This window comes from Furipterus horrens, unplaced genomic scaffold, assembly GCF_987537825.1.
Source record: "Furipterus horrens unplaced genomic scaffold, mFurHor1.1.pri manual_scaffold_2, whole genome shotgun sequence".
In the NCBI taxonomy this organism is placed as follows: Eukaryota; Metazoa; Chordata; class Mammalia; order Chiroptera; family Furipteridae; genus Furipterus; species Furipterus horrens.
The window spans coordinates 121,732,002-121,746,916 of record NW_028327172.1 but is presented as its reverse complement, the minus strand read 5'-3'; the positions used below and the strand labels follow the sequence as shown (position 1 = coordinate 121,746,916).

Sequence of the window (14,915 nt, the reverse complement as noted above, 5' to 3'; positions counted from 1 at the left end):
AGCTTTGCAAATAGATAAACTTAACGTTCTCAGGATAACAACATGCAAGGAACATCATGTACCAAATATTTATTAAGCATAAAACTGGGCTATCATTACTCATAAACGGTTTTATTTAACCTCCACAAGCAGTCAGTGGGGTAGGTGTTATTGTCTCAGATGTCAAAAAAAGAAATTGAAGTTCAATGAGATTTTGCAATTTGCCTAAGATTGCATGTCTAGTGAGCCAAGATGTAAACCTAAGTCAACTTGACCCTTGCATTCTTAAAATCTATACTATCATCCTACTTGTCTTGTTCTTGCTCATGATTTTCTTATATTGTTAAATTGACTGGTTGTCAGTTTAAGTGAAAACAAGAGCCACATCTCATACCCCCATCTCTAAAGATTTACAACCCATTTCCTATTTAGACAGCCTGCTTCAGTCAAGATTCTAAAATCCAGTTTCTACCCTGGCATGATAGTCCAGACAGTTCCCCAGAGTTCTCATATCTATAAACATATGCCTCATCCAAACCCCAAGGTTATTATTGAATAAAATCCTCCTCCTGGTTTGTTTAGGTATCAGGGGAGTCTCCTCTTTAATACTAGAGCTATGGCTTACAAATTGTCATTTGTATCATCTAAGGACAGAGAAATGGGACACCTTGTCTTTCATTTTGTGGATAATGATGTTGGAATACCTCACCAAGAATCAGTTTATATTATGAAATGTAAGAGCTTTGGCAGAAAGTGTTTAGTGCAAGATGTTTGGTGATTGAAATTGCCACTGAATTCTGCATTGACATGGCTACTATGCATAGGTCATGGAGCTCTCCTTGGCTCTGCGCTCCAGCCATATTGGATTGCTGTGTTTTATAAGAATTTCCCATACTCTCCTCCCTTTATGCCATTTGTCATTTAGAAAGTCATTAGTTACAGTGTCCACCTTTCTAAATCCTTCAAGTCCCAGCACAAAACACATCTTCCAAACCAAGTTTTTTTCCTCATCATCTGGGTTAAATTAATTAATCTCTTCACAGTGAAACTGTATTACTTAGCTATTGCTGCAGACCCTCCAAAAATCACCCCCAAATTGAAAGACTTAAAACAACATTGTTTGCTCATAATTCTCAAGGCTGACAATTTGAGAAGGGCTCAGCTGGTATGAGGTGTCCCAATGTGTGTTGATGGGGTTTATTCATATGCTTGCAGTCTGTGGCTAGTGGCCAGCTGGCTGAGGAGGGCTTTACTCACATGTCCAAGGCTTGATTGTATTGATTAGAACGAATGGCTAATTTGAGCCTTCTTTCTCCCTGTGCAGAGAGTGGATGTCGCAATGCTGTTGTAGAACATCATTTTTGCCACATTTTATTGGCCAAAGCAAACCACAAGGCTAGTCTACATACAAAATGTCAGGGGATGAAAATATGACTCCAATTCCTTATTTTTCAAATATGGCCTTACTGTTTTAATTTTTAAAATAACCTTCCTATTTTTTATAATCTTCAAAGTTCCAACTCATGGTTAGTAACTTTGAAATTGTGGACATCTCTGTTTCATTTGTAAATCATATTTTTAACTTTATTTTGAACTATTTTTATACTTAAAGAAAAATTGCAAAAATAGTACAAATAGGTTCCAAATATTCCTCACTGAGCTTCCCCTATGTTAACATCTTACATAACCATAGTACGTTGTCAGAAAAAGGAAATGAAGTTTCCTTCAATACTATTAACTACACGCCTCATTTGAACTTCAACATTAGTGTTCCTTTACTGTTGTAGAACCTATCCGGGCTCCCACTTGTATTTATGTTACTCCTCCTTAGTCTCCTGCAGCCATTAACAAACTGCACCTTCTCAGTCTTATCTTGTCTTTAATGACCTTGACTTTTTAGAAGAGTACTAATCAGTTATTTTGTTGAATGAGTCTCATGTGAGTTTGCTGATGTCTAATGTTTTCTCATAATTGTACACATTTTGAACAAAGGTACCAAGACATGATATCATATCCCCCTAAGGGCATTGTATCACTAGTTTCATTATGTGACTGTGTGTCATTTCCTGGGATTTTTTTTATTGTTGACCTTGATCACTTGATTAAGGTGTTCTCTGACTGGCTTCTTACTGTAAAGTCACCACCTGCTTTTCCCTTTGAGATTAATCATTACTTAGGAGATACTTGGAAACTATGAAAACTGTATTTCTCCTCAAACTTCCAGCCACTAAATCTAGCATTGATCAGTAGATTTTTGTCTGCAATAATTAGGACTAAAGTGTTTGCTTAATGGTAGCTTTCTACTTCCCTCTTTCCTCTTACATTCCTTCACTGAAATCTACTGTTTTCCTTTCTTTTCATTTATTTATATAAGTATGGACTCAAAATTTATTTTATCCTATGAGTTAAAATCTAATACTAGCATTATGTATTTTGCTGCTCAAATATGTAAATCATAATATTTTTAATTAGGAGAATTCTACCCTGTGAATTAATACAAGACTATTAATAAGCTCAGAGAAAATTCTACTAAATGGAAGATATTAAAATTATGATTATAAACCTCCATGTTGAAATGTATAAATAGTTGGGTGCAAATATCCTCACAGGTAATATCTTTGCCTCCATTTGTATACTTTTATTATTTTTGTTTTCGCAAAATAAAGCTCAGCAAAAAGCTGTTCTTATTTATGGTTCGTGCAATATTGATATTGCAAAATCTGTTACAGGATATAACTTTATATTATTAAAAATGAGCTCCATCAAAAGCTTCTTTCCATAAATCAGGTTTTCCAAAATATAATTACAGAATTTAAAAATTAAATATTTTATACAATATGAACTCTTATTGTTTAACTTTTGAGTTAATTCTGTTTTTATAAAGATAAATTTCTGTGTCTTTCCACTTGCAATTTTTTAAAAATAAGCTTTATTGATTATGCTGTTACAATTGTCCCAATTTCTTTTCCCTTTGTTCCCTTCCACCCAGTGACTCCCCCTCCTTCTAGTTGTCCCCACCCCTAGTCCATGCCCATTGGTTGTGCATATAGTTCTTCTCAATATCTACCTGTCTAATCCACTCCCTCCTACCATGCTTCTCAATTCCTGTACCATCTCCCTCCTTTCCCCCACTTCCCCTTCCCTGCTGATCTTCCCCCAATATGTTCCCCATATCTATAATTCCCTTCCCACTCTCATTGCCAACTTAGTTTGCCTTTGTTTTGGTTCCCTTGCTTCTGTTGTTCGTTGTTGTGATACAGTTTTCATTTTAATGTTCATAATTTTGATCCTCTTTCTTCAAAACAAGTCCCTTTAACATTTCATATAACAGTGGTTTGGATCTAATGAACTCCTTCGGTTTTACTTTGTCCTGGAAACACTTTCTCTGCCCTTCTATTCTGAATGACAGCTTTGCTGGATAGAGTATTTGTGGTTGTAGGTTTTTGCTTTTCATTACTTTGCCAGTCCCTTCTTGCCTGCAGTTTCTTTTGAGAAATCAGCCAACAGTCCCATTGGGAACCCCCTATATGTAATTCTCCTCTTCTCTGTCACTGCTTTTAAGATTCTTTCCCCATCCTTAATTCTTGACACCTTGATTATAATGTATCCTGGTGTGGCCCTCCTTGGGTCCGGTTTTTTTGGAACTCTCTGTGCTTCCTGGAACTGTGAGTCCACTTCCTTCCCCAAGTTAGGGAAGTCCTGCTTCATTATTTTTTCACATAATTATTCAATTTCCAGCTCCTCCTCCTCACCCTCTGGCAACCTACGACTTAGATATTGGCCTGCTTATAGCTGTCCCATAGGTTTCTGAGCCTCCCCTCACTTTCCTCACTTTTCGTTTCCTCTTTCTGCACTGGTTGACTGTTTGTTCCTTCCCTATGTTCCGATTTGTTGATCTGGCCCCTGGTTTTCTTTCATTCACCACTAGCTTTGTATGTGTTTTTGTTCATTTCAGCAGGACTAGCCTTCATTCCTTCCCCGTCTTGTTTAAGATCTGCTGTTAGGTCTGTAAGCATTTTTATAACCAAAGCTCTGAACTGTGTCTCAGAAAGATTTCCTATCTGCTGGTCTGTTAGATTAGATATTTGCTGTCTGGTCAGCCTCATCACTGGGATCTCTATCATGATCTGTGCCATCCTGACAGTTTTGTGTTTACCTTTCCTTCTGGACAGAGCTGTCACACCTCCTACGCTATAGGGGGCGGAGCCCCGTGCACTCATCACAACCAGGCAATCCTTTTTACCACACTGTGGCATTTTCTGTAGGGGTGGGGGTCCAAGATGGATTCCTGCTGTTTACTCTCTGCTGAGAGACCGGGAGCCTCCTCCTCCATCCCAACCCCCTCCAGGCCTCACAATCCAAGGCAATAGGGGTCTGCCTTCCCTGGTGTTGGAATCGCAAGCTGACAGTCCTGGTCTGCAGCCGAGGGTGCTCCCCAGGAGCTTCTCACCTCCCCTTAAATACGGGTGTCTATGCTTACCACTGTCCCACTGCCATCGCTGCTGCTGCCACCACCAGCACAGCTTGATCTCTCCGCCCTGGCTTCACCCCTCCTACCCGTCCAGACGAGTACTACTTCTTTATAACTTCATATGATGGACTTCCATTTATTTTCTGGAACTTCTGGTTATTTCTGGTTTTGTGGTAGTTGTATTTCTTCTTAGTTGTGGAGGGAGATGGAGCGTGTCAGTCTAGGCCTCCATCTTGGCTGGAAGTCTCCCCATTTGCAATTTTGTTTTCAATAATTGCAATTATAAAAATTAAAAAGCTGAAATTACTCCTTTTTCACTGTGCATTGAATATTTTAACCAAAACCCTTCAAATGGTTTTGAATAAAATGCAGTTTCTAAAAGCCAATTAGTGACCAGCAGGAAAGAAAATGTGTGCTGTCATGCATAAGATTATTTTTTAAATGAACATCAACTTTACCTTCCAAATATTGTGTGTAGTTCAATCTATCTTTGTATATCTAAAACTATGCATGAATTTTGAGTAGTTACCATTTCTGCTTTATTACATATGCACCATCATCAATCCCAATACATTTCTGCTCCACAGATTTCTTTTAATAGTAAAAACATTATTTCACTGTGATGCTGAGCTCCATCAAAATATATATTTGTATTATCATTTGATTCACAGGTTTAATTTTTAAAGTTATAGTAGCATTTACAATAAGGTCAGAAAATTCAACTTTGACACAGTCAACTTTCAGAAGCTTTTCTTTCATTCTGTAAATTGAATTAAACACTTCTAAACTGTTATTTGAATTAATTGATTTTCTATTTAATTCATTGGCTCACACTGTTATAAAACTGTCATAATTGAACTGTTTGAAAACTCTTCTACTTATGATGTCAACTCATTAATAGCCATTGCTTTATATTGTTCATAGGCCCAAGGAAACTTGGATTTTAAAATGAGAGAAATTAATTTAAGGTAACTGCCATTTGACCTAAATGAAATCAAGCTGCATGCATTAAATCATGTGCACTTGGGCTTAAAGGTAGGTCAGATTTCAACAAGAGGGGCCCAGGTTGAGAAGAAGATTCTAAGTGGAAGTAGCAACATGAACAAAAAGCATTAAGAGCAAATGCAAAATGCCAAGGATGTTTTAAAATAATGGGCAGTTTTTAAAATAGTGACTAGTTTTTGTTGTTGCTGCTTCTTCAGCAGATTTCTGTCTTCTGATTGTCTTATGGTCAGTGATAGTATTAAGGACCCCACAGTGGATGATATTTTGTGTGTTGTATGTTTATCATCAACTTTTCTTGAGAAACACAAAAATTGATACTTAATTTTTATTAAACACGTATGCATTAAACCCATGTTTCTGAATTGGTTTATTGAAAAGTAATATAATTATAGATTTTATGGACAATAAAAAGTGATAGATTTATGTCATACATAACCTACTATAGCAGCAGCATCCAGATGCTCTATAGCAGGACAGCTCAGCCTCTGCCTCCCACACGTGGTGCACTTATGTCTAATCTTTAATTCCCTACATGTCTCACTAAACCTATTGACTTTTATCCTGGTGGTTTCATGCCTCTCACAGGTCATGGCATGTGCCACCCAGCACGGGCCATGACATACCAAGTGGACGGCAGGATCTGTAGCATTAAATATATCTCCTTTCCCCAGCAGAACAGGTTGCAGTTAGCTGCTGCTAGCTGCTCGTGTTCAAAGGTCATCATTTTATCAGCCTGTGCCCTGCATGCTATACTTCAAAGGAAGATGTAAGTTTCCTTGGAACTAGAAAAAGATGGAAAAGCAGGGATGGGCTGTCTTTCAGCATTTACCACATGTTGCAGTGAGAACTCTGGCAAATGCACCTGCCTCTTATCCTGTACTAGGAGACACTGTGTATCAGAAATTAAAGTACAATGTAGAGGTTTTATCAAATCTCTTGAAACACAACTATTAATGATGATCCTTCTTTGAAAAGAAGAAAATCCAGGACAAATGTTAAACTGGAGTGGATGATTGAACAATAGGCTAAAACTAGGATGTCCTAGGCAAATCAGGATACGTGTCTCCTTAAACCTGGAATTGTCTTTGTCTCAGCACATGCAGCCAACCCCGGAACATTCTGTATGCTTTTGCCCACATTTCCCTTGAAGCTGGCCCTTATTTTTAATCCTTACTGTATCCAAATTAGCCTACATGCCTGTCACCACATACTGCATTATTTATAACTACCTATCCATTGGTCTAGGACTCATTTTCTCCTTCTATCCATTTTCTTTATACTTACCATAGTTTTATTTTTCCAGAAACTTTTGGGTCTCATCACACTCTTGCTGAAAAAACTTTTAATGTCTCCTTACTACCTGTAGAGTAAATTCCAAACTTTGATTTCTCATATGGTCTGTTCCTATTCTGTACTTACAGATTCAGTTGTCATTCTTCCTTTGCATAAATCCTTCACTCCAGCTTCACTGATCACCCCCCATTTCCTAAACACCCTTGGCATTTGGCACTTGATGTCCATGCTTTTGTTCACACTGTTCTCCTACTTGTCTTCCCAGCCTGGAACTCACTTGATGAAATCTGACCTATACCTTCAAGCCTGAGTAATATCTTCAAGAATCTTCTTCTGATTCCCCATCTGGAAATATTCTCTTTATATTCTGAAGGTCTTCAGTTATGTGGAAATTACTTTGATGGTGTATTATGCAAATGCCTTTGAGTCAAGGAACTGTTTTATTGCAGACTTTTGAAGAATGGAGATGAACTCTGTCATCTTTTGATACGTGATACTGCCATACAGCATCTGAGTCTGTGAATATGCTGCTGCCTAATAACTATCTATCGAGTGAATTAATAAGTGATTGGCTAATAAATCCAAACTAAAGATATACTGAGTAGAGTTTTCCCTCTAGAAAATATTTTTACAATATAGTGGAAACTATATTAATCAACAACCAGGCTGTCATAGCAAAATAACGAAGACTGGGTGGCCTACATGATAGACATTTATTTCTCACAGTTCTAGAGGCTGGGAAGCCCAAGCTCAAAGTGCCAGTGAATTCAATTTCTGGTGAGGACCTCCTTCCTGCCTTGCAGAGGGTCATCTTCTCATTGTGTCCTCGCATGGTGGAGAGGGACAGAGAGAGGGAACTCTGTTTTCTCTTCTTCTCATTAGTAGGACACTAATCCTACCATGAGGAAACACCCTTTATAACCTCCTCTAACCCTGAATTACCTCTCAGAGGCCCCACCTATAAACGCCATCACATTGGGGGTTAGGGTTTCAACAAATACATTTTAGGGGACCACAAACTCAGTACATAATGAAGACATTTAATCACAAGAAATAATTGAATTTTAAACCTTTCGGTGGGAGAATCTTTTTGAGTGAATTGGCATTTTGATCTGTAAAAAAATAGCCAGGTTGATTCATCTTTTGTATAAGATCAGCCTGGTTTATTAATCTTTGGGTCATCCATAAGTACTTAACAAGATCAATATCATATCATTTTTATAACTGATTTCCATTAACTGATAAAAACATAATGAATAAATATATAAAGTGTGAGTGTGTATTTGTGTCTCTGTGCCTGTCCCAAACAGAAAGACCCACATCAAACATATAGCAATGGCTTTTTAAGGGGAAGAGAGTTGCATTGTATGGGTACATTACCCTGTGTGCTCCTAATATTTTAATATTTTTGTAATGAGCATATTTTGCATATTATGTGTGAAACAGAAAAATAATAAAGTTTTTAAAAAAATTCTTGGCCTATCTGGCACTATGTGGATGAGATCTTGATGTGGCAACTGTCTTCAAAAAGTTCACACACAGTATTCCCTTTGCAACCCCTAAGAGAATAAAAATTGGCTTAACATATTTCTAATGATATCTCTATGTTTTTCAAAAATTGTACCAGAGTAAGAAAATAATCTGTGGTTGTTTGAGACTGAAAACATATTTAAGAAGAAAATAATATAGAGAACAAAAGCAAAAGCATGAAAAAAGTTGAGCTTGTTGTCTTATAAATCTTATAAATTTTTTACACAAAAAAATTTACAATCCAAAAGTCAATGGATTTGTAGGTATAGATCTGAAACACAATGTGACTAAAATCAATAAAGAGTCTAAAGTATTTAAATATTTAATTCTTTTAAAGATCAAGTAAGTGTCAGTCATAAAACAAAATGAGAACATCTGGAAGGCAAAGAGGTTGAAAGATTGAAAATTAAAAGGCAAATGGTGTGCTTATGCTACTGTGAGACTTTAGCAAATGGCTATAAACCCATTTCAAAACAAATACAGAGTTTGTGTAATTACAATGAGCCTAAAGATGGGTTTAGCATTTATATATCTCCTGGGAAGTTTGGTGAGTCAGAACTATAAAACCAAAGCAAAGGGAAGTTATTGAAATATTATTTCCTGTTGTATTGTAGAGGGAGAGGAGAATAAACATACCAATTACTTGCATGGCCGGTTCCACGTCTGTTGTAGCCTCTTCCAACAATGACAGCAGCTTGGCTGATATCTGATGTACGGATTCAATATTGCTAAATAAGCTATCCACATCCAGCCGATCAATCTAAAAAAAACATACACAAATACTTAGCCGCAGCTGATGGAAGGACACTGTATTCAGGATGTTTTCTCTTGGTAAACAGTAAGTGTTTTATATGCCAGCCCAAGGGGCTTTCACCAGCCACTTCTGTAAACACCCTTATTTAGGATTTGTAGAGGAAATGTTTAGTTTCTCATGCAAGAAATTGGGATGGTGCATGTGTTACCTCTGTCTTTTTCTGTATTTTAACTGTTTCTTGTGTGTGTGTGTGTGTGTGTGTGTGTGTGGAGTTTACATCTACATATTTCTGTAAGAACCATAGTGCGAAGAAGATGTGAGCCAGTTAACTGGTATTTCTATGAACTGCCCTCTCTGAGGGTATGTACCTGTGTATATGAATTTAGAATACTTTACTGCTTACATAGCAGACATCAGGCCTTACTCTAGGCAAGTAACTGTTTTCAAAGCTGTTTTAAAACCACAGATGTTCTCAAACTGATGACAAGTAGATGTGCTAAGTTGCCTCCTGATTTCTTTAAAAAGAAATGTGAATAGGAATCTTCACAAAACATGTTATGCTAATTAAAGATTCATCATATTTTGCAACTTCATGCACACCCTCAAAAACCAGTGTAATCATTCCTAGATCTTATAGCTGGTATTTATAATAATTTACTTATTCATTCATCCACCCTTTTATTAAATATTTCCTGAGGCCCTTCTATGTACCAAGAATTGTAATAGAAGCCAATCTGTCAGAGGCATTGGATGATTAGAGGAAGGATGGCCAACTACCCTACATAATCTAAGTGGAGTGTGGTGATACATGGGCCTTGATTTTGCCAGATCTTACTAAAAAGCTTTCTCTTGAGTTTATGTCAGACCTTTCATAATCAAACAGGGTCCAGTTGGGTCATAAACAGATTGGTACAGGCCCCACTGTGCTACCACAGGGAATAAGAGTAGATGCCTCTTACCCATGATGTATTGTGCATGAGGTCATAGGTAAAACAAAACAAAACAAAACAAAAAAAAAACAAAACAAAAAACAAGGTGCTTCAAAGGAGAAAAGCAGAATTCAAAAACCCAAGTCAGCAAAATTAGGGATCAGAAAGAGACAGAAAGTTGAGCTACGGATCAGAAAAAAAGAGGCTGAGAAATGAAGGGAAATTGGCAACAAAGAATATAGAATAAGAGAGGAACTTAGAAAAGTTCTGAAAATGATGGTCCAACAATTGCAACATCTTCCTCATGTTCTCAGCATCAGTTTCATTAGGTGTGCTAGGTCTATTTGGAGGGGAGAAAGGACGAAGACACTCATCTTTCTATCCTATCCTTTTTGGCATTGGCCCACCCATTGTTCCCCATATTGGACATGGACATTATTGTGATAAGAATATTCTGTTACTGAGCATACAAGCATTACTTCATATTGCACCTTCTTTAAAATTTGGTGACAAGGTCAGTTTTTTCTTATGCAATATGGTCTGGCTATACACATTTCTTTCAGCCATTTTAGGAAATTCCTCACCTTTCTATTACCAGCCTTGTTCTCAGAAAAACATCCAGCCTCATTTGTAATCAAATTCCATGTGATTGTATGTAATGGGTTTATTTCAGTATAGTACAATACTATACAACTTTTTTCTACTTTCATGTATTCTGAAATTATCTCCACAGTACATTATTACATTGTAATCATTATTGGCTCTTAGGGTTTTAAACCCGGTATTCACAAAATCTTCCTTTGTTAAGCAGTCACTTTAACAGGTGAGGATGTATGCGGCTCTTCTGCTCGAAGTCTGTGGTATTTAATATTATACAAAATATCTAAAAAGTAGATAATGGTTGTATGGCTCTTTTGTTAATATTTTTAAATGGCTCAAATGTCACATATATCTAAGTACCACTGATTGAACAAATTATTCTAAGGAATTGCTTTATGCATTGGTTATTAACTAAATCACAAAGGTGTACCTTTGCTTAGTGCAAAATGTTTTCCAAAAGTTGAGTATGAATCAAATTTTTGAAGATTGAGTTATTTAGATCTACAAGCTAAATATTTCTTAAAATCATCTTTTGAAAGGAATCCTTCTAAAGTGTAAAATTTCAGCCCTAATTTACTTGCTTTATAAGATAAAAGATTAGATGTAATTCACACAGAGGATTTTTTCATTTTGTTGTGGAAATTTTATTCTGAGAAACTTAAAGTGCTTCATATTTATTATTTCATATATCATTCCAACTTCTCTGTAAAATATGAACCAGTATGAAGATATGGAAGCTCATGCAGAGTGAAGTAACGTGCCATGCTTAAAATTAAGAGTTCAGAAAGGAGCTAGAACTGGGAGTTGACCTTTTAATGCTATGCCTTAGTACATTACCAGCGAATACTATTAATATAATGCTTTGCCATCTCTATTTGAATTTTTTTTGTTTGTTCCTGAGTTTTTACTAAGTTGTCACTCCTACAATTTATTTCCTAAGGAGAGAATCTTGCATATTTGTCTAATTTAGAATTTAAATTCATTTAGCAAAGAACAAATTCAATATCTATCTATAATCCTAGCTCAATGCAACAAATACTAACAAAAACATAGCTTTTAATTTCATTTCTATCTGAAAGACAGAAGAGATTAAAACATCATCTGGCTTACTTTCAACTTCCTGTATCACCACAGGCCTATGGGGATTTTGTGCCTCATGAAATGAATTCACATTCAGTCACTGCTATGCCAAGGAACAAACAAAGGTCTGATCCAAATAAGCTTTTAAAACTGGTAGATGATTTTATAATTATTGATGTAAATACTAAGAATCATTTATGTACATTTATTAAACATTTACTAGGAAGAGGCAATGCTCTAAAAGCTCAAGTTGAGTTATGTTTTAAATTAATTAAAAATTCACTTTTTGAAAGGAAATTTAGTCTAGGGATACATTATTCTAAGCAAAATCAGTATATAATAATTCAACTGTATAAAACAGAAAATTAAAGGTCAGTGTTTTGGTGACAATTTAATTCTTGGCTTTACACAATTATTCATCACAACATCTATTTCAAATAGCAAGTTCCCATTTACGGTTAAATAATTGCTAAACTTATAGTTGCATGCATGTAAAACTTCCCAGGTAAAAATGTCTAAGTAAAGGAAAACATCTATAAAACTTTGTCAATTCAGAGACTGTAATCATTGGTACAGAATTACTTTGTACCCAATAAGCACTGTACACTCACTGTTTTCAAAATATTCCTTGCACTTCCCTGCATTCACATCCTAGCCCAAGCTCTTCCCTTTTCTCACGAATGCTTTGCCCTCATATTACTTTACAACATTCTACCCATCTGAAATGGAATATGGCAACAACAGTGTTTGTCTATTAGTTTCGTGCATGTCTCTGCCCTGTCTTTTGCATTCTGAGGGAAAGTTACACTCCCTTCCAGCTCTCTCTGATGTGGTAAAACCATCAGTCATGATGCCTACCTTCTATCCCACTCCCTACAGTGACGGGCATGTATGTGATGCAGCTGCTGACCACAGAGATTAGCTTAGAATGGACACGTTCCCAAGCAGAGCCAATGATGCTCTTCACTGATCTTTAATAAATGGTCGTTTGGAAATAGAAAGGCCTGGACTGTTAGCCCTAGTTATGTAATTTATGTCTTCAGCAGTCATGTTTGTGGAGAGCTTGAATGGGACAAAATCAACATCGAGAAGGGAGCTAAGCCTGACAACACCATCTTAGTTTCTGGATTTATCTTAACTACAGCAAGATATCCTTATCACAGAAGGTGAAAATACCTTTTTATTTAATCTAGCTTAAATTTTATTACCTACAAACAATAAAGGGCTGTTACCCTTTTCTTTATTTCTAGACAAAATCTCACCTCCTCTCAGAAATCTTTCCTGCTCCCTTGGTTAGACTTAACCTCCCTCTTCTGAGCTACCATGACTTTGCCTTATATTACTCATTGCTTATATTGAAAAAACATATATCTTCAATATATATCTCATATATGTTTGATATATATATCAGAGATATATTAATTAATCTCTTTGTCAAAATTCTGAGATCCTCCAGGACATTCGTTTTTGCATGTTATTTAAATATCCCACTGTGTCTAATACAGTGCTGGTCCCACATCTAGTTACTCAATAAAATTTTGACAATTTGAATTGAATTGAATTGAATTACTACAATTTATATGGTCTCTGAAGAACAGGTATGCTGCGATCAAAAGTAGTTTAAAGAAACCGAAATCACCTAACTTGGTTGTTCAAAATATCACATTAAGAGAATATTTTATAATTTTCCACTTAATTTTATCTACAAAGACAAACTGTTGTGCTCTGTTTGACCATTAATGTACGTAGAAAATTTGCTGACAGGCCAAATTCCCCCTGTAGTTCACATGTGGGAAATCCCTGTCTATTGTTTTATTTGATGAGCTTTAGGGCATTCAGCCTGAGTCACAGGGAGGAATAATCAAACATTCTTAGGTGTGTTGTGTAGACCTCCAACTGAAAACACTTTTAAATGTGAAAATTGCAAAGAGGTCTAGGAACAATATTTTTTAAATAAATTATTATCATAAAAGTCACTTAGGTTTATTGTAGAAAATTAAAGACTGATAAATAAGCAAAAGAAAGAAAACACAATGCTTAGAATTCTACCACACAGCAATAATCACTGATATTTTGAGGTATGTCCAGACAAATTGTTTTTCTCTCTCCATGTGTGTACATCAAAAGATTTATGTGCTTCAAACAATGTTTCAAAATTTGAGTGTTTTTTTAAATAGCATAAAACGTGGACATCTTTTCACGTCACTAGTTTTCTTCAGCTACACATTTTTAAGGTCAACATTATGTAGAAATACTCTAGTTTACTTAAATACATTTTAGAAATCTAGATAAATTGCCATTTCACTATAATAAGCATCTTTTCTGGCTAAAACCTTGTTCACACCCTTGACTATTTCCTCACAATACATTTCATAAGGATAATCACTATTAGTATTTCTTAAGGCTTTTAAAACGTCTGGCAAATTATAGCAGCAAGTAAAAACATTGTTTTTCTTCTGGTAAACAATGAATTAAAAACCCTCAGTTGGATATTACTGCTCTGACCTTAATTTGGAAATATATTTTTAGGCTTCCAATCTGACAATCAAAATCACACACCTTTCAAGTTCCAGGTATAGACACAGGACATACATATGACTGTAGAAAACAGAAGAAAATAAGTAGCATCAGTTTTGGTGCAATGATGATTTTCACCAACCAAATGCTTCCAAAAAAGACTTCAATGTTTCTATTTGGTGTGGTTTGGCAATAAACCTAGGTTCAATATAGGGTCCTGTTCTGGACTCAGTATTAGAATTGATATAAAGGAAGTCCACCTTGGATATCAGCTGACTCAGTCTAACAGAACCTTGGCCCATTTACCCTTTCCAGAAGCCAGTTCCATTACGGCGGGAGGGAATTCACAGTTCCATAGCGGACCTGCTCTCTAGAAGGGGTCAACTCCACAGCATCATGAGGTCTGGCTGTATTCCCTAAGTTAGTGTGCTCCATTATTCATGTTGCAGTTGTGGAAGCCCAGTGATATCAAGATTGTAACTAGGACATGTAAGGTGAGAGTGGTGGGAAGTTGAAAACTGTATTTTAAAAAATTACAAGAAGGGTGGACCCAGTGGAAATATTCTGAGAGGGAAGAACCAGGTCTTTGTCTCGGAAGGGAAATGTTTATGAGACCAAAATTGTAGCAAGTGGAAAAACATGTTGGCAGAAGGTCCTGGCAACCACAGGCTAGAATAATTATCTAATTACTATGGTATTTACTCAGCTGGCTTCTAGATTACAAAGCTTTTCAGAGTAAACTAGGCATTATTTTATC

At 36.2% G+C, this 14,915-nt stretch overlaps 1 protein-coding gene across 1 annotated transcript in view; it reads right to left on the bottom strand.

Moving 5' to 3' along the window:
* The window catches only part of ARHGEF38 (Rho guanine nucleotide exchange factor 38), a 140,973-nt gene that overhangs the window by 50,482 nt on the left and 75,576 nt on the right, over positions 1 to 14,915 (bottom strand). Inside the window, exon 3 of the mRNA XM_090266368.1 lies at positions 8,915 to 9,038. Coding sequence (XP_090122494.1) covers positions 8,915 to 9,038 — 124 coding nt within the window. The remainder of the gene's footprint in view (positions 1 to 8,914; positions 9,039 to 14,915) is intronic.